This window comes from Babylonia areolata, chromosome 2 (assembly GCF_041734735.1).
Source record: "Babylonia areolata isolate BAREFJ2019XMU chromosome 2, ASM4173473v1, whole genome shotgun sequence".
In the NCBI taxonomy this organism is placed as follows: domain Eukaryota; kingdom Metazoa; phylum Mollusca; class Gastropoda; order Neogastropoda; family Buccinidae; genus Babylonia; species Babylonia areolata.
The window spans coordinates 45975865-45996403 of record NC_134877.1 but is presented as its reverse complement, the minus strand read 5'-3'; the positions used below and the strand labels follow the sequence as shown (position 1 = coordinate 45996403).

General features: G+C 41.0%; 1 protein-coding gene across 1 annotated transcript in view; it reads right to left on the bottom strand.

Moving 5' to 3' along the window:
- Positions 1-248: 248 nt before the first annotated feature.
- LOC143301969 (putative thioesterase PNKD) overlaps positions 249-20539 on the bottom strand; it is a 34019-nt gene continuing 13728 nt past the window's right edge. Inside the window, exons 6-10 of the mRNA XM_076616451.1 lie at positions 14650-14813; positions 13495-13581; positions 11400-11467; positions 10956-11003; positions 249-7669 (exon numbers count right to left, since the gene is read on the bottom strand). Coding sequence (XP_076472566.1) covers positions 7487-7669; positions 10956-11003; positions 11400-11467; positions 13495-13581; positions 14650-14813 — 550 coding nt within the window. The 3' untranslated portion in view covers positions 249-7486. The remainder of the gene's footprint in view (positions 7670-10955; positions 11004-11399; positions 11468-13494; positions 13582-14649; positions 14814-20539) is intronic.

Sequence of the window (20539 nt, the reverse complement as noted above, 5' to 3'; positions counted from 1 at the left end):
CTTTCCACCGTTTCTGTAACAGTGTGTGTGTGTGTGTGTGTGTGTGTGTGTGTGTGTGTACGTGTTTGCATAGTCATGATTTGAAGGAATGGGACACAAGCGCACGCTCACGAAGACCAAATGCATGCAACAACACAAATTACACCAAAGTTAAAAGTATATACAAAATTTTATTTTAAAAAGCGAAAAGAATAAAGACACACACACACACACACACGCATATATATACATATATATATAAATATATATAATATATATATATATATATATATATATCCACGTTTCGTCAATGCATCCACGCACATACACACTCACCTACAATTTTATGAACTACACACACGCTCTACTCTTACTTTCGTCACCAAAAAAGCATGAAAGCACAATGAATGCAGAAACGGGCTGTAAAGCAAATAAAAATACATATTCCACACATGATGGTGTTTATTATCCACCACCACCACCACCACCCCCCCCCCCACACACACACACACACACACACAACTGTCACTATCATGCTCTTCCTTCATTGACTCTACAAGTCCAGGATACAATTCACAACAAAGTTTCCTTGATCTTCATACAGGGACACAGAAGTGTTAGATCCTACGAAGAACACTTAAGCAAGAATAAAATCAGTCTGGGACAAACCACTACTGTGCTCCTTCCCGACGAAGACTCAGGACGCAACGATTAACGACGCAGCTAATTGACCCTCACAAGCAGGAACAAAGAATAATTTGAACTGACAAAGGACTACAAAACAAAGAATCAAGTCGATGTAAAGACACAAGGTTAATCTCGATAACACTCCTCCCCATACGAAGACGTAGGACACGACGATTCATAATGAAACAAATGAAACACTCTCCCACAGATCCACACCCAATAACACAGGACTGGAACAGAAGAAAAACGATGAAACAAAAAAAATCAAGGTAATTTAGAAGAAAAGTCAAACATCAACAGCACTTCCCCTAGACGAAGACGCAAGACACGACAAAGCTTTCTTGAAGTTCACATGGAGGAACACAGGATTATAACAGACACTGAAACACCGAAGCGAAGAATACAGTGGTATGAACTTAAATGGCTTAGCTTAAGCGCCCATCGCGAGAACATCCAATAGGTAGATTTAATTTTCCTCAAGACTGTCGAAAAGTGTGATCAGTTAGGCAACAATGGGTTCCCTTACAGGACAGGAATAAGTGAAACACCCTTACTACAATGTTTAGGATTGTTGACAATCAAATACCGGCCTTACCACCAGGAAAGTTCCTGACACCTGCAAGCAAGACCAGCAGGAGATCCAAGCCATCATCTTATAAAGACCATGATATAGACAATATAGTAGGAAGAAGAACTTACAACAACAGCAAGGGCTATGTCATTCCATTCTGCAGGACAAACCAGCTAAAGAACTCATTCTTTGTAAAACAATAGCGAAATGGAATCAGCTGGAGGAAGGAACTGTGAGTGCAGGGACGACCGTAGCACTCGAGGCGGCCATCAAAAGACCCCTGCCACCTACTGTCTCCCCTTAATAACAGTAGCAGTAGTAGTGGGTGTTTTTTGTTGTTGTTATTTTTTCAAGCTCTCTCCCAAGTTCCGTTGCGACGATGGCCATATTGGCCCCTGCGACGCACGTGTCCAGATCCTGACACCCGGATCGCCCACACAAGTCAACCACTCCTTCGCCACCACGAAGAAGTAATTTCCTGCTGCTTGCACTGGTCTCAACTTCTCGCTAGTTGTTCCCAATATTTTCTGCTTCACTGGTAGTCAACTGTGAGGGTTCCTGTTTCTCTGTTTCTGCTTTTTGGCTCGCGTTTGGACCGCTCCAACAAGTGCTGGGTCAGCACAGACAGGACCCTGGGTCCATGTTTCCTGCCTCACATGCTGAACGAAGTTCCTGATGAGGATTTCCTAGATTGGTTTGGTCATGACCGACACTTCGGTGGTTCCCTTCATGAACGGCAAATCAAGTTCTGCTAGCTGCATGGAGCTTACTTCGGCAACGAGATCCTGCCACTACCACTTCTACAACTCCCCCTGTATTGAATACGCCTCCCTTGGCACAAAACATTCCGTGACCAATGTGTATCCTGAGCCAGTTTACACATCCATCACGCTCCGAGGGTTGTATACCTTACGTGAACAGAGCACACGCAACGTTGGGGTGATGCGTTTCAAAGTTACAACTGCCGGCGTGCACGACTGGTATTCTCTGTGCCTCAACAATCCTCCCACGCCACCCGCTTTGCCTCTCCCAAAACAGTCGCTTCCTTGATGGCACCATCCACCGATACTGGAAACGTTCTCCTCACTTCTACAGTGAAATCTGGGTTCAAGAACTGGTAGAACTGCTCTTGCAAAATTAGATCATCCAAGACCTCCACGCTGTTTTCATCCTTACCCACAGCGACTAACATATCGACATCCTTCCCAACAAAAGTTTCAACTCCTTCATTGAGTGGAATTTCTTCCAGTATACCTCTGCATCAAGACGGAAGTGGTGTAGCAATGCTGTCTTGACTCGCTAGTAGTCAGACAACTCTGTCACAGACAACCTAAGCACTGTCTTCTTGACATCAGTTGCTCCAATCCGGTTTACAACATGCATTTTCCAGTTAAGGACCGATTTACAGGTTCCATTTTCCTATACAAGGCAGACAAATGTGCAGTATCCACCAAAAAAAAAAAAGGGGTTTAGCACATGTAGTTGTGAAACAAGCTGCATTGTTCTGTCCCATTCCCATTTCCCTCCATCTGTTTTCCGTAAATTGTAAAACAAACAGAAAACATGAACAAATCTGTTCAACACAGACAAATTATTGAACGACTTGAGAATGTTTCATCTTCTACACAAACAAAAATGATTTCTTACAACCCACCAGACATGCTGAGACATAAAATGATGTATGATAAAATTTCACTTGATCAAATTGCAGCTCAGTTGAGCTGGCTGCCCTTCTCAAATCACACATTATTTTTAGACATGTTAAAAAAGAAACTGCCAAAAAAATATCCTGACAATGTCAGCACATAAAATGAACTGATTTCAAACATACCACATTTAGTCTGTCTAAAGAAATCAAACTGACTGTTCAATGAGAAAGTGGAGAAATATAATCTGGAGAGGATGCAATGAAGATTATGTTTGCTAAAATGTAGCAGTTCCAAACACAGCTATACCCAGTTTGGCCAACAGCAAAGTGATAACTGTATGATCAATGGTTTCTCCACTGCAATGGGAACTCATTTACAGATTACCTTTATGTGAAGGACCGATTCAACTGGGAGGCATTATAGCACTGGCTCTAAGTGCTGCAGCACAGCTGCAACCTGTAAGACAAGGAACTGTATTTTCTTTCAGGCACTGGTAGACTGAGTACATATCATCATGGGCAAGCATGTGCATGACACAAGAAAAAGTCAAGAGATCAAGATCATAACACAAATACATATGGCTATCATTATCATCACTATTTCCTATAGCCTAGCAACTGCCCAGGGCCATATCCAAGCTGACAATATTGACACCATAGAAACTGAGAAGAAGAAAAATTGGAAAAGAAAATTAAGAACAAGTAGATTCATATTCATGAACATAAAGCAAGGACATGCCTTAAACATCGACCATTCAAGGATCTTTCACAAAAGGATTAAAAATAAATCTGAACACAAATACAATTTACACAATACTCATAGTCATACATCAAAACAGGCATGGCAAAAAATAAGAATGGAAGAGACAACAAAAAAGAAAATGCCAGACACAAAGAGAATGATACAATTTCCATTAGACGGGGTTACTAATTAGAACATAGAGACCCCAAGTTCTCACAGGCATAGGTGGAGATAGAAAGAACAGTTCTTTGTGTGTGTGCTCTCACGGACATACACATGTATGAAGGTGTGCCTGTAAATGTGAGTCAATTGTCAAGTCAGGGAATGGGGGAGGTGTGGTTATCATTCATGATTACCATTGAGAATGTGCACAAGCATCAATATACTTATTGTTCTGTTCATTCTTATTTTCACCAGAGGAGATTATTTTCAGGCTGACGAAAAATCAAAGCATCAACACACAGCATGATGCAAGGTATGACTCTTGCTTCTAGGTGGATGGTTCTACTTCAAAGGTGACAGAAAACAAACTGAAACACCACAGATCTCAAAGGACAATGATTCTGTTTTACTTTCAATGAGCTGGAGATCTGTTCAGGTTGATCAAGACTCTGTCCCAGTACTCCACACCCAGAGTGAAAGTGAAAAGGTTCTGTGGAGAGAAACAGCTAAAAGTGAAGTCTACTGAAAAGGGAATGGACTCACTGTTCAGATTCATTTCCAGGTCTGAACATGCTGCCTCTTCTTGACAGCTGATGAGAATGACAGGAACAGACTCTGCACAACAGCTTTTGTTTGTGTGTGTGTGTGTGTGTGTGTGTGTGTGTGTGTGTGTGTGTGTGGTTGATGTCTAGTCTGTGTTAGCGTTTTACAGTAAAGAGATAGACTTCCTGATGACATTTAGAAGTCCAACAGATGTGTATCTTCTCAGCATAATCAGCCCTGCTACTTGGTGGGGTAACAGTGGTCATAAAAGGTTAACAAATTGACAAAGGCAGGAGTTGTGTTCCACAAGCACAGATGGAAAAAAAAGTATGCTTTCAATTCCCAAGTACAAGGATTCTGATCAATACTGAAAAGCTTCGCATTTGTTCACAGCTGATGGGCGCAACAGCTGAGTGGTTAAAGCTTTGGACTTTCAATCTGAGGGTCCCGGGTTTGAATCTCAGTAACGGTGCCTGCTGGGTAAAGGGTGGAGATTTTTTCGATCTCCCAGGTCAACTTGTGTGCAGACCTGCTAGTGCCTGAACCCCATTCATGTGTATACGCAAGCAGAAGATCAAATACGCACATTAAAGATCCTGTAATTCATGTCAGCATTTGGTGGGTTATGGAAACAAGAACATACCCAGCATGCACACCCCCGAAAATGGAGTATGGCTACCTATATGGTGGGGTAAAAATGGTCATACAGGTAAAAGCCCACTCGTGTACATACAAGTGAATGTGGGAGTTGCAGCCCACGAACAAAGAAGAAGAAGAAAAACTGGGCATTTGTTCACAGCCTTCCAAATTCCTCAGTTGCAAGACTTACTGAAACACTGCACTGTTTTGAATTGCAGCATATGGTACTGCACTGTAATGTATTCTGTTGACTGTATTGCATTCTTTCCCAAATGGTCTTTTGTGTGTGAAATATAGTGACCTTCTGAAGAAATATGAGCTGATTTTATGTACATTTTACATTCAGAGAAGTTTGAGACTATATACAGTATAGTACATTCTCCAACAATATACAGTATAATACAGTCTCCAACTATCTAGCACTTCAAATTGTTACACTCATAATCTCAGACAGAAAACTCTTCACAAGAAGTTAACAAACACTTGCAAACACACAAACAAATAAAAAGATGGTGAAATAGAAAGCAAAGCTCTTGAAATGTAAACAAAAATCTATTTCATCCATTTTTCAACTAACTGGCAAAAATTCAAAGCAATGAACCAAAACGTTCTGGAGTTTTCACAGAGATGGTTACCCACTGTATTAAAAACCACAGCATTACATCAGTTTTCGTCATGACTGGTGGTAGTGTTACGAACAGCAAGGTCCTGTCTTGCCATGAAACGGTTCCCTCACCTGGTGGTCTTCTTCTTCTGTGTTCATGGGCCGCAGCTCCCAAGTTCACGTGCATGGGCGAGTGGACGTTTTACACGTATGACCGTCTTTACCCTGCCATGTAGGCAGCCATACTCTGTTTTCAGGAAGGTCTGGTGGTTTTGGGGGCGTCTCCTTCATCGCTGACTGTCCTGCACATGGCCAGTAGCTTGGAACTGCTGCCTCAACCTGGGGGTGATGAACAGTAGTACCTCCAGTCGCCAGCCCATTTCCCGTGCTGAAGAGTCTTGCAGCCTCTGTCCAATTTTTGTTGCGCAAACATTGTGATTTTGTGCTTCACTGTACCAGTATGCTTGCTTACCAAAGGGTATTTTCTGAGTGGTTTTAAGAGCTAAAAAAACCTCCTTGCATGTGTTGGCTACCATTTTTGTTTGATTCGATAGGGGCAAAAAATGTCAACATCAGACGACACCTGCAAAATGTTTATGCTTTCACTTTAAAACTAAGACATTTGTGCATGAGTATGCAAAGTTTATTTGTTGCTGTTTTTTTAATCAAAGATTAAACATGATTTAAACCCATAACCAGGTGAATAAGCCCTAGTTATTTTGCAGGTTCACCTTACCTTCTTGTGAGGAGTCTAGTTAAAATGCATTCAAAATGAGTCAGTGTGGTAAATCATCAGAACAAGATATCACACATGTGACCACAACAGTTCTTGGCACATAAGAATGTGGAGAAATAAATACATGCTCATGCAAAATAGTAAACATGTACATTCAATTTCAAATATACATAATATTGAATAACTAATTCAGACTCTGAATTACCGGCCTGTCACATGCAATTAAATGACACAGGCGTGTGGACATAATAATATACTGCTGCTTTGTTCTATATTTACTAAACCAATGCACAATTAAAAAAACAACAAAAAATCACAGTCGTGAAAGTGAAAAAGTAATATGAAAGGAATCCTACTGTTTAAGGACAGATGAAAATCAGACAATTTCAAATACTCCAAATGATGCTCAGCTTTTCTGTAAGTCCTCAACAAGGGAACTGTATCATTTCAAGAATGCAACCAGACACTTTTTTTGTACTTAATCATGGGTTTTTGTAAGAGAGGTTCTGAACTAAACAGCTATTTGTTATAACATTCATAAGTCAGTTCTACAGTGCATATCTTTTCACAATCAATGAATCTATCTACATCTATGTCTATCTTTTCGTCTGGGTACCTATCCACCTACCTCTCTATATACACAGATGCAATTATCAACAGATGATATAAACTATTAAGTAAACAAACATATACATCTCCTTTTGTATTTATTTCTCACTCTCTTTATGCATGAGCATGTGATGTGGAGGTCAACAAATGCATACGAAAGACTCATTTTCAAGTTAGCAACAGGGAGGAAATGATCATCCCAGATTCCATTTGATATTGAAACAACAACAACAACAACAACAACAACAAAACAATGACATTATTTACAAATTCACACAATAGGAACTGAAATATTCTACACATTTCTTCAACATCACATTATTTCAGACGAATATGAAATCATAAAATCCATAATGGTACCATGAAGAACAAAAAATCAATGAAATTTGCAGTTTGATCCATTTTTCTTTCTGTGTGTGTGTGTGTGTGTGTGTGTGTGCGTGCGTGCGTGCGTGCATGCATGTGTGTGTGTGTGTGTAAATGTGTGTGTATGTGAACAGCTACATATTTCAAAGCAGTCTTTCTTTCACAACACCCAGGGCTTCTGTCATCTTCACTTCATTTTATCACAGCTTGTAGCTGAAGGTGTCTTTGCGTTCTCTCATCTCCCTCAACAATTTGGCTCTTGTCCGTTGATCTGGTGTGGCAAAGATACCCTCTTTGACGTAACCCAGAGCACGAACCATGGATTCTTCGTGTGTACGCAGAAAAGGGTTGTACAGCTTTTCTTCCTGAACTGTGGATGGACACTGGAGAAAAAAAAATGCAATCTACATGTATATGAATATATACATTCACATCAGGTATTTTATTCCAATCATGTAAAATCATACATACATATATACATAGAGAGAGAGATACATACATATATACATACACACATACAGGAGTATATATATTCATCTCCTTACTTTAACCCCTAGGCTGCCTGCATGACGAGATAACTCGTCATGGCAAGCATGTATGCTTCGCTGCCTGCATGACGAGATAACTCGTCATCGAAATATTCTGACTTTTCCCTGGTTTGCATTCACTTCCTTGGCAAAAATAGTGGTAGCTTTAGCATGGGGAATCTCTCTAGATTCTATTCATAGCTAGAAACCCCATCTATGTCATGAAGCAGTCCTTTATTTGAACGTTATGGTTGGGTCACTGTCCAAGTGTTTGCCTGACTTCTCTCCTCGCTCGCTCAACAAAATGTCGGACTGACGCCGTGCTCAAGACATGCGATCATGACGAACTAAATCAACCAAGATTTCTTTCTTTAGCTGATGCTCAGAAAGAATTGAAGCGTAAATTCGAAGGAGAAGATAGTGATGAACATTTATAGGATGATCTGATAGAAAATAAAGGGTGCAATCAAGAGAGTGGCCAAGATGTGACTGTCAGTGAGTGATGCCGGCTGTACAGATGTTAGCAGTCGACAGATGACCGAATTAGCAGCAGAGCGATATTCTTGGCACGCAGCCAACACGGTCTGATGAGAACTGAATCAAGTGACCGTGTGAGAGGGGTGAGGAGGAGGGGGGTGGAGACTGAGGGGGCGTGGCCTCACATCCATCTTATCACTTGGAGAAGTCACAATGTATTGTGTATCTATCTCTTAAAAAATATATATATATATTGTGGTTGTTCCAGTATGATTTTGTGTTTGCAGATATCCATTTGTCCAGAAAATATGATGTTTTTGTGCAAATTACCTGACTAATGTTTGTGATGAACAAGTTGAAAATGTGACAAAAAACAAAACACTGATTTCAAAACAACAGCATGTCACTAAAAATATATAAAATGGGAAAACAGCATGTGTTTTGTATTCTTTATTCATTTACCTTTCAGAAAATATATACTTTTATGGGTCTTTCTCCAATAACAAAGAGCACAGAATTTTTTGAAAATTTATACCCGTTTTTTGTGAAAAAACCCTGGCAAATAGATTTCACTTAAATCTTATTTTCCTGGCAGCGAAAGGGTTAATTTTCAATCTGATCCTCTCACATCAGTGCTTCAAATCACAAATCATTTCCAATCCAACATATGCAATTCAAATTCTGAAAATCGATCAGCCCATTTCTGACAAGACACATGTAAAGTACTAATCTCTTAAATTCAAAACTAAAAATCATAATAAAAGTAGTGTGGGGAGGGTGCTGGAAAGATTTAGCACTTTTTTCCCCTTTTACTTCAGGATCAAATTTGCATCCTTTGAATCTGAGGGTCCCGGGTTCGAATCTCAGTAATGGCACCAGGCGGGAAAAGGGTGGAGATTTTTCCAATCACCCAGGTCAGCATATGCGCGGACCTACCAGTGCCTGAAACCCCTTTGAGTGTATATGCATGCAGAAGATCAAATATGCACGTCAAAGATCCTGTGATCCATGTCAGCGTTCGGTGGGTTATGGAAACAAGTACATACCCAGCATGCACACCCCTTAAAATGGAGTATGGCTGCCTACATGGCGGGGTAAATAAACAAAATGATCATACATGTAAAATGTTACATGTCTGTATGAGTATATATGTGCGTGATTGAAACCTGATTGTATGATACTAGAAACGAATGATGAGTGCCCAATGGAGGCTGTTGGTCAGCTCTACCCAAGTAGGCAACCTGCTTCCATGGTTGTAAAGCACTCAGAGCTTGGTCTTCAACCATCATCCATATCATCATCAACATCATCACCACCTACTATGTAAAATCATCAGCAACTTATAAAGCAATATGCAGACACTGCGAAAACAGACATTGGAAAAAAACATTCTCTGTCTCTCATACACTAACACACAGCAACTGGAAAAAAAAACATTCTCTCCATCTCTCATACACTAACACACAGTCTGTAAATTCCACAAATGAAAAACACCCTGTAAGTGTAAGTATCTCATACAACAGCAAAAACTGAAAAATCACTGAAGACCAACAGACATCCACAAAACACACACAAAAAAAACCAATGCAAAAACAGTCACACAAACTTAAGTGTGCCATCACTCATCAGGTTTAACCAATTTTCAGGCTCCAACCGCCTGAAACACCACCTATACACGAAAACTCCGTATCAGTGACACAGAGCAGTGCCCCTGCAGAACAGGCAGCCAGACAACAGAACATCTGCTGCAGTCCTGCCTGCTCCACCAAGCGCTCCAAGAGAAAACCTGGCACGACCCAATCCCAGCGGCCTGGAAGCTCTACAGAGGACAGGAGGACCTGCAACGTACTGCCGCCTTTGTCGAGGAGACGGGGGAATCTATCTGATAAATGACGAACGAGACAACAACAACCAATACTGACACTTGTGCTGGTAGCCAGTGAGCTCTGAGGTTTCAGTGCACCTGGGTGACAATTCAACAACCTCTTTGTCCACGTCTCAGTTCAGGCGAAACTTTGGTGACTTCCTTTTATGAACAACTTCATCTTGAAGGTTGATAGCCATGTAAGTATAAGTTTTACTACCTCTTATAGCTGTGTCAAAATGCGAAAAATTTGATTGTTGTAAAAAATAAATAAATAAATAAAAATAAAAATAAAAAACTTATATGATTATGTCAAAATGCAAAAAATTTGATTGTTGTCAACAACAAAAAATCAAACAAACAAAAAAACCAGAACAACTTATATACTGATAAGTTTGAGTCAGAGGTAAAAACAAAAATCAAAAAACAAAAAAACACCTAGGTATAGGTAAGTCAGAAAAAGAAATATGAAAGGAAAACAAGACACATAAATCTGCAAGGACAAAAGAGATGGTTCAGGAACTGGGGATATAAACTGACAGAAAACACAACAAACAAACAAAAATCATCATTGTAAATCACAGAAAATGCAAGGAAAAAACTTTGATCAGTAAGAACTGACCATTCAGGTCCAAGCGTCTTTTCCATATATGAATGAAATGAAGCACACATACTGAAAGTATTGAAAGACTGGAGAAGAAAGACATGTGATCAAAGCAGGATGAATTAAGAGAAAAGAAAAAAACAACAACTGTGAAATGATAGAAACTGAAAAAAAAAAAAAAAAGATAAAAGACCAACCGTGCAGAGTCGCTTTCCTCGTTGAGAATTCACCCACTCAAGTTTATCCTGCAACAATAGATTTTTTTTTTTTTAGAATTAAAGTGCACAAGAAAACCTGGTGGTTCCCATTCCATCAAAATTAGCACAGTATAATACAAGTATAATATTCATATGCAAGGCACCCAGTTTTTCATCCATAATATTTAATACTTTCTGACCCCCTTAATGATTTTTTTTTTATTCATGTGCAGTACCAGCTGAGATGACCTGAGACTCAAATCGTTTCAAGATGAAGGTCACATCTAATTCCATTATTTATTACTGGCAAAAAACAACAACAAAAAGACTTGTAAACTTGGGGGATATGTTTCTATAAGCAATGTAAAAACACTGACAGATCTTGTAAACACATGAAGGATATGTTTTTATCAGCAATGTTAAACTAACAGAGGCCATGCACACCTTGGATGCTGTGTTTTCTTCATCAAGATGACAGGCAAACTCCAGGTTTTCCTTTGCATACTCATGACCTGCACGCACACAATATTTCAACTGGCTCATGTTGTCTGTTTTTGTGCATGTAGTTGCTAGTTTTCAGTCGTTGTTTTGTTAGGGGTATGCCCTCACAGTGGCAGGCGTTACTTCCGATCCTCTCATCCCAAATGCAGATACAGATCATTTTTATCCTTTGAATGGCAAAACGTAGCATCTGCCTCCCATGTGAGCTAGCAGGAAACGTCAGTTACTTTGATGGTTGACACTGTATTTATTCAACTGTTGACCTTGAGCAGAAAGTATCAAGTTTGCCTTTTCTGATCATCAAAGCTTTGATCTTCAAGCAGGCATGCCTACCCCCAAATTTGCACACATGAGAATCAGGGACAGAGTATCATGTTCAGGAAAATCTCATCAAACATACAACAGTCATCTGACAGCCAGAAGCATTAGTTGTAAACATGGAAAAATGGCTCCACTTTCTTCTTCTGCATTCAAGGGATGCAACTCCCACGTTCACTTGTATGTACATGAGTGGGCTTTTACGTATATGACTGTTTTTACCCTGCCATGTAGGCAGCCATACTCTGCTTTCAGGGGTGTGCATGCTGAGTGTGTTCTTGTTTCCATAACCCACCGAATGCTGATATGGATTACAGGATCTTTAATGTGCGTATCTTCTGCTTGTGAAAACACACGAAGGGAGTTCAGGCACAAGCAGGTCTCCACATATGTTGACCTGGGAAATCGGAAAAATCTCCACCCTTTACCCAGCAGGTGCCATTACCAAGATTCGAACCCGGAACCCTCAGACTGAAAGTCCAACGCTTTAACCACTCGGCTATTGCACCTGTCGTTCTGCTTTCAAAAGGTTGTCTGCATTCAAAACATCGGTGCTTACCCCAATGCGCATCGGTCTTGCTGAAGTTACTTGGCTGGTGACGGAAATCGAGTTGACTTTCACAAAGTGGCTTCAGTACTGTTCGGACAGTCCAGCTTTTCACAAAGTGGCTTTGATAATATTTGGCAGCATTTCCGAAAGTCTTAACAAAGTGTCTTCAGCAATGGTTGGAAAGGCACCTAAGGGGACACTTGTACCCACTAGATACTTTCAAGATAAAAAATTTTACGGTCAGATTTTTTTTTTTTTTTTTGAAGGGGGGGGGGGGGGGGGGGGGGGGGGGGGAGGAGAGGACATGCAGCAATTATCCGTATTTCCAGGACACCCTGTCCATTTTATCAATTTTCTGGGACAAATACGGGCCCTAAGTAACGGTAGGCATGCCTTTCTTCAAGTATATCATACATGCTTCCATGCAATGTGGCCCAGATGTGCAGAGTAGTTTGGTAATCCAATTCCCTAACAAATCTGGAAAATTCATCAACCTGGAGCTGAGAAAGAAAGGACAAAAACTTGCATCAACTGAATTAATTTCCTCATCTTTCCCCTCCATTATCTCTGTGAAGAGTCACTGGGGCGGCGCACAGAAAAGAACTGTTCACCCAATTCCTCCAGGTCAGTTGGTTGTGTGTCAAAGTCTGGGTCTCTGCAAAAGGTTTTCCTGTCCTTCTGCAATGTTGTCAGTCAGTGAATATTTTCCTGCCTTCCCTTCTGTCTCCCTTCTTCAACAGGTCCTTGAAGGACTGTTTCAGCAAGGCCATTTATCCTGATACGTGACCATACCCATGTAGCTTTCTTTTCTGATATCAGCAGATCTTCATGTGGTCCAATGTGCTGCTTTTGATGGTTAGGTGCACTTGCTCATTAGTGATGTGAGCTGTGTATCTGATTTTAAGTACTTTTGGTAACGCCTTATTCCCATGGCTCCATTTTGATTAGAAACAAGAAATTTTCCATTACTAGATTACAGAGTTCTTTGGGGAGAACTTGAAAGCAAATATGTTATATTCAACTTCCTCCCTATTCTACCCAACACACACACAGATACACACATACAAACACATACACACACACACATTTTCACATAAACACCAACCCCCTCACAGCCTCATATACAGTACATTCAGAGAATATTCAGTAAGATCCTTCTCATATTCTTACCTGGCCAGACATACGTATTGTCAGGCAGAGACGACAGGTAATCCAATGACTGAAGCATTGTGCTGGCACTACCTTCAAACATCCGTCCTGCAGAAATTGAGGAAATGAACACTAGGGGTCAAAGGCACAAAGAGAATAATCTGTCACCATAAAGGAGATGCTACAAATGTTCCAAAAAAATCTTTGTTGCATTTCTTTTTATCGCCTTTTTTGTGGTTTTTAATTTTGTGGTTTTTACGGTCAGCAACAACAAAAATCACTTGCAATGCTTTCTTGGCCTTGTCCCCAATACCACACACACCCAACCAGATTTTCTGTACTGTATGATTCATAATTGTAATATTTCCAAGATATCAAGCACTGAACACATGTGAATGAACTGGACGTTTGTGTTCTGTCACATTCTCACTGACATCAATCTCTTTACTATCAATGCTAAAGGAAAACGTAAACAAACAGAAAAACTGTGAGTGCCACTAAGCACACTGCTTTTACCAGTAAAACCAATTAATTGGGCTTATGTAAATAGTGAAATGCCTTAACACTGTCTGATTGAATAGGTCAGATTCTTTTTTTCTTTTCTTTTTTCTGCATTCAAATTACCATAGTATATTCAAATTGATGACCCATTACAAGGCAGAACTTTGCTGTTCCTTGCAACTGTATGCAAAGCATACATCACTATATAGCTTCCATTCTAAGTAGAAGGTACTATTTTCACTAAAATGACAAAATTATGTTATCAATCATTAAGCAGAAGTTACTATTTTAACTAAAATTGACAAAATGACATTAATCAATGTGTCAAAATGTAAGACAGAAATACCAATGTTTTGTGGAAAAGAAATTCTATACAGAAAGATGATTCTGGAAACATGTATTGCTTTACAAATTTTAGTGCCCTTACCAAAGGTACATTTCATTATTAAGTGTCAAAAGAACTGGTGTATTCTTTTATTTCAAAGGCAAATTTGGTATCAACAGAAAAAAACAATATGTCCAGAGATAATGAGGATGTTGAAGTTCACCACACACCCACAAACATTCAGACAGACACACGGACAACTGAAACAGATGATTTCCTGGACATGTTATTCACACATCGACATGTGAGCCAATAAACAAAATCAATAAAGATAAATCATGCAAACCCACCACATCCAGACAGGAACAGCATGTCTCCTGAAAAGAGGGAATCTCCTATTCCGAAGGGTGCTCCATCCAAAATGTACACAACATGACCTACAGTGTGACCTGGGGTGGCTGCAGCTCGGAACCTAAGGTTTCCAAATTCCAAGGTATCTCCGTCTCTCACCGAACTGCCAAAAATGAACAAAAGGCATTTTTATAGTGTTCATTTAGTGTGTGTGTGTGAATCTGGTGACAAAATATGAAAAATTGGATGACTGGTGAGACATATATACGGCTGACCCCAGATAAGTCGACACCCTGGGCACGCCCCAAAATAGTAGATTTAAGCGATGGTCAACTTACCTGATGTGTGGAAAGTCAACCTTTTTAAACAAAAGACAACTGTTTAGCTACTTGAAAAAAAGATGTGTCAAATCTAACTGTCTCTTTGTGTTTGTTTTGTATTGGTACATATCTGTTATCAAATATTACTTCAGTATCAGATCTATCTACTGGGTAACATGTATTGATTTATTTAGTTTGTGGACCTCAGTTCCCCACAGGTTATGACAATTCCGATTTAGGTTTTTGGCATATATCATTATATATTATTTTTCCTTTCTTTTTGTATGCTCTTTTCCTTACCTTTTTCTTGTGTTTTCATCTGTTTCACACTAGTTCAATGGTCCTTGTTCATTGCTTTTAGTTTTCAACTACATACAATGCTTACACTTGTGTCAGTTTTATGTATTCCTTAGCTCGCGGCATGCAGTGTGTCTCTCAGATGGAAATATTTACCATGTTCAGCTGCTAAATAATAATAATACTAACACTGACAGTACTACTACTAATAATGATAACAATAATAATGATGATGATGATAATGATGAAGATGATGATGGATACCTACATAGCAGACTACCCAGAATACTGCTCTAGATGCTTTCAAAAACACATGATATCAAACGTACAACATCACATCAAAGTACACACACACACACACACACACACACACACACAAAATGACATATATATGAAGCAAACTCTTCACACACACAATGCATACATACATGCAAGTATACGTTCAAACATACTATAAAATCATATACATACCCCCTCACCACACACACACACACATTCACACACACACACATTCTAACTTATACGCATACATGTGTACACATACATGTATATGCTTGCAAACACACACACGAACACACACACACTCGCTCTACGATCAATCTGAGACACCAGCTGTGAATGTCTAAGTTTTCCATGCACCCTTCTGTGTGTCACAAGACAGAACAGAGGTCACATGAAATACATAGTCTTTCTGGTGTCCAATAGCCACATCTGATCGGTAAATTAACCTTTCACGCGTCCAATGACCACATCCGATCGCAGATTATCTTTCTGTCATTTACATTTCAAACCCACTAACCTCTCCCTCTGCCCATCTTTTTAACGGTAAGCCGAGTTCACTTTTTCATCAGGATCATACTCATGGTTCTCTGGCTTTTTAAAAAAAAATCAATTTTTGATTGTTTGGTCATCTTTGTAACTGGTTGTGCGTGGTTCGTGACTTAGCTCATGTGGGGACTGATGGTCTTTCTTTCAGTGACTACACACTATGAATAATCTGCCCTTCAGTGCCCTTCGCAGCACAGGATGCTCAGTTTCGTTGTCTCCGTTACACTGAGTAAGGAAATGTATTCATCAGCACCAGTGTAACATCCCAATTTGTCGCCCCCCACCTGGGAAATGTCCCCCATGAGAAATCCGAAAACATCCCTTTGGGGACATTCTGGGATGTTCCCACATGCTGTTTCGGCCTCCTCTGGCATCACCACAGCACATGTCCCAAAACGCGCCCCCTCCCTAAAACCACCACTAAATTCTATTCTGCATTTGTTAGCGGGCATGCATTTGCTTGCATACAGGTGTGTGTGTGTGTGTGTGTGCACGCGCATGTGCGCACAAGTGTGTATGTATATGTGAGTGTGTGCATGTTTGTGTGTGTGTGTGTGTGTGTGTGTGTGTGTGTGTGTGTGTGTGCGTGTGTTGGAAATGGTGAGAAGTCAAGGAAAAGAAATCAGGAGGGTCAGGAGATTAACACAGATTAATTCATTAATAAACTCAAAAGGAAATTTTCTATCTAAAATTACGTTTAAATAACATACTTACCGTGACCCAACTGGTGCAGACTCCAGCAGGGGTCTGACATTCCTGTCCTGTGCAAACTACTATCTGCCTATGTGGAGAAAACAAAAGCAACTATGGCCGATAACCTCCCGAAAGTAGGTAATCTCCCCTTTGTCCCGCTGACTAGCGCCCTCTTTTGACGGCAATATGCCATCACCAGCGCAGCGAGCAGGGAGAACAGGAAGCGGGGAGGACGGGAGGGTCTTAAGTTTGGGTCACAGTAAGCATGTTATTTAAACATAATTTTAGATAGAAAATTTCCTTTTAATTACACATACTTAACCGTGACCCAACTAGTGCAGAATAGCGCGACAAGGTGGAGGCCTCGCCTGTTCTACTGTCTGTGTGCTGTGATGGCCTGTTGTGCAACTACCACAGAAGCGATGCCTCTTGAGCCATCATCCCGCAAGCGTGCGATGTCTCTCAGGCAGAAGTCGATGAAGGTGGCAGGATTTTTCCAGTAGACAGCATTCATGTCTTGCAGTTGGGTGCGCTAAGGCAAGAGAAGAGGACCATGCTCTGACTTCATGTGCTCTGGCTGTGGAGGCATCAAGTCTCAATCCTTCTGTTCTATCACCAGCAATGGCCTGTTGTGTGACCACTGCAGAGGCAATGCCTCTTGAGCCATCATCCCTAAAGCGACAGATGTCCCTCAAGTAGAATTCGATGAAGGTAGAGTGTACTGTGTCACCTAAGGATATTGGTGCGGGCAAAGAAGACTGAGGTCTGCAGCTATATTGTGGGAGAGGTCTGTGGACCACAGCTGTGCTGATAAATGTAGCGCAAAGAAAATTGGGTCGGTGTGTTGAATCCACACTGTACTGAGAGCCCTTTGAATCAAAGGAAGGGAAGGAAACACTTACCCTATAGGGTTGTCTCACTTGAGCGCGACTGAGCGTCAATGCAAGGAGGTGCACATGTGGTTTGATCTGATGATTCCACATCGGTTATAGGCCAATACTGGAAGTGATATATGTATTTAGAGGAAACTGTGGCACGAGACAGTGGTAGGCCACCATATTGGGCTTGCCTCAGGCATGACAGCCAGATCTGTAGAGCTCCTCCATGAGAGCTGACAGGCGATAGGCACTCCCCCCGCCACTCTTCTGTCGTTGCCAAAAAAGACAGCACTGGCATGTTACCTATGCACAGAAGGGCAGACATTTGGCAACAAGAGACTTGAGGTCCCTGGTGTCTCTGGGACAGGGCTGTGTAATTGCCCAGGTAGGTACCATCACGAAGGGGCATACGGAAGGCTTGGTGGCTTCTCTACCTGAGTGTGGCATGTTGGAGCAACCTGCAGAAATTTGTCGGCAGTCAATGGCTGGGATGGATCAGGCTGTGGGTGTGCACTTCATGTGCCTGCAGGTCACTGAGTCTCATTGTGTGGTGGAATTCCTAATGGAAGAGGGTTTCCATGCGGAAAATTTTTGCTGAAGGTTATTTAGTGAGAAAGGGGACCGGATCCATGACAGGCCTCTGGCTGTGTGTGGTGCGCACTAAGACTGGGATGGAGGAAAGTGGCTGTAGATGTGTTGTACTGGCCATTTACATCAAATCACTGATCTGACATACGTTTTCAGTATGGCCAACAGTAAAGTGAGAGCTGTATTGTCAGCAGTTTCTCAATTGCAAAGGGAAATCATTAGCAGCTTAGTCTTTCATGAAGGACTATGTCTCTCAGACTAGAAGTCAAATTGCACTGGGACTTAGTGCTGTAGCCTTGACTATGTCTCCCAGACTAGGGGCTAACTAGCCTTTGGGATCCGTCCCTATGGTGAGTCCTAAGGCCCTCTTGATCGAGGGACTGAGGATGCAACTTGGGCAAAACACTCTCTACTATAAACTGTATATCAAATTCCAGCCCAAATAATTGGGGCAGCAGTTGCCTCTGATGGTCTGATGCTGATCTGATGGTCATTGTCATACCCGACTGATTACCATATACTGGTCCTAGGAGGACACCAGTCAGCATGGGTAAATCAGGAAACAGCTACTGTGTGCTTGAGGGATGAAGGTGTCCACCATGCAGGTTATGTTGCAATGTAAGGAAGCCGGAAGGAGTTGACGGGGTCTTGTGGTGCAACCATGTGTCTGAAAGACATGGTGCTTGCTTCCGAAGTGACAACAAAGTCATCCTCTGACAGGCCTTTGACTGAAGGCTGGGGCTCCATGATGGGATAGCCTGCCTAGGCTAGAAACCCCTGGAAGTGTCTCATTGGAAAGACAGTACTTGAGAAGGAATGCCCATCTGTAACCACAGCAGTGGTTGTGTGTTGAGGCTGAAAGGATCGGGCAGGGAAGACCAAGTGCAGAAAGTGCTTTCAAACGCCAATTGTTTGAGACATCGATGCTAAATCTCTGTTCAAGCAAGGTGATGGGGCGAACTAATGTGCTTGAATGTGGCATCTGCCATGTTGGTATGAGTGGGCAGAAAGGTACACCCCTGTGGGTAATGAACGGTTCGTTGTGCTTTGTAAGACGCATCCGTCCTCGTCAATATGCCATTCTCCCAAGTGTAGAGGAAAACAATTATTACCCAGGCCTTCTGCTACCAGTGAGGAGTGGAAGAGATGGACTTAGGGTGATTGTCTCCTGCCCAGTGGGCAGTTTTTGGGCCCGCAAAAACTTGGAAGGAATGAAGGGCATGTGTGTCTGGAGTGGCACTTATAAGTTGGACTGCCTCATCCCTCCTTGTACCAGGTTAAGGCATCTCTAGCCCTGTGCTGATTGTTGTAGGCAAATGAGTTGGGTTGCCTTGTCCCTCCATGCACCAAGAGAGGGCATCCTTAGCCCTGTGGATGGGAAGGAAGTGTGTGTGGGTCCCTAAGGACCAGCCACTACTGATATGTGAAGGAGCATACATTCAGGTGTGAATGAGGCAGTTTTGTCTGTGAGTGCAGTTGTCCTCCGAAAGCAAGGTAGGGATGAATTTATGAAAATGAATACATATATGTGCAATGGGATTATAAACTTCCAATAACTCAAGTGATGGTGTCAGGAATATGCCAATGACATGACAAGAGATCGAGTCACGAGAAATAAGTGGCTGTATAAGCAAACGTGTAGCGTGCACAGATATACCCAAATAAATGGGTAAGTGTGCATAATCCGTAATGGGAAGGAATCTGTGTATGCACCTATATATAAGAGATATACATACGCATATGAATGAAGTGCCAGTATGTAGACACAGAGAGATCTGGGCATGTGAACAGAATGACGCAATTGCAAGTGTGTCTGTATTGCTATGTAGGGAATCTCAATGAATAGATGTCAATGAATAGAGATAGAAATAAAATTGTACATGTTAATATGAAAGTCGTATGAACCTATCCCGTAAGCACACACACATGTGTATACCGAGGGATAAGTATACATCCATAAGTGTAAATAGAAATGTGCATAAATGTAGCAAGATATTGTATATATATATATATAGATATAGATATAGATATAGATATATATATATATATATCTCCCTCCCTCTAAATAAATATATATATATATATATATATATATATATATATATATATATATATATATATATATTTCTTTGTTTTTCTCTTTTTTTTGATAATAAATCAAAAAGAATAAAAGGGGAAATATTGTGATTTATTTCCTGTTATTGTGTATAACCAGAAGAGAATGGTAATAGGGATGGTTGCCTGCAGAGGACTGTGTGCAAGTGTGGGGGGATGAACCCCAAAGT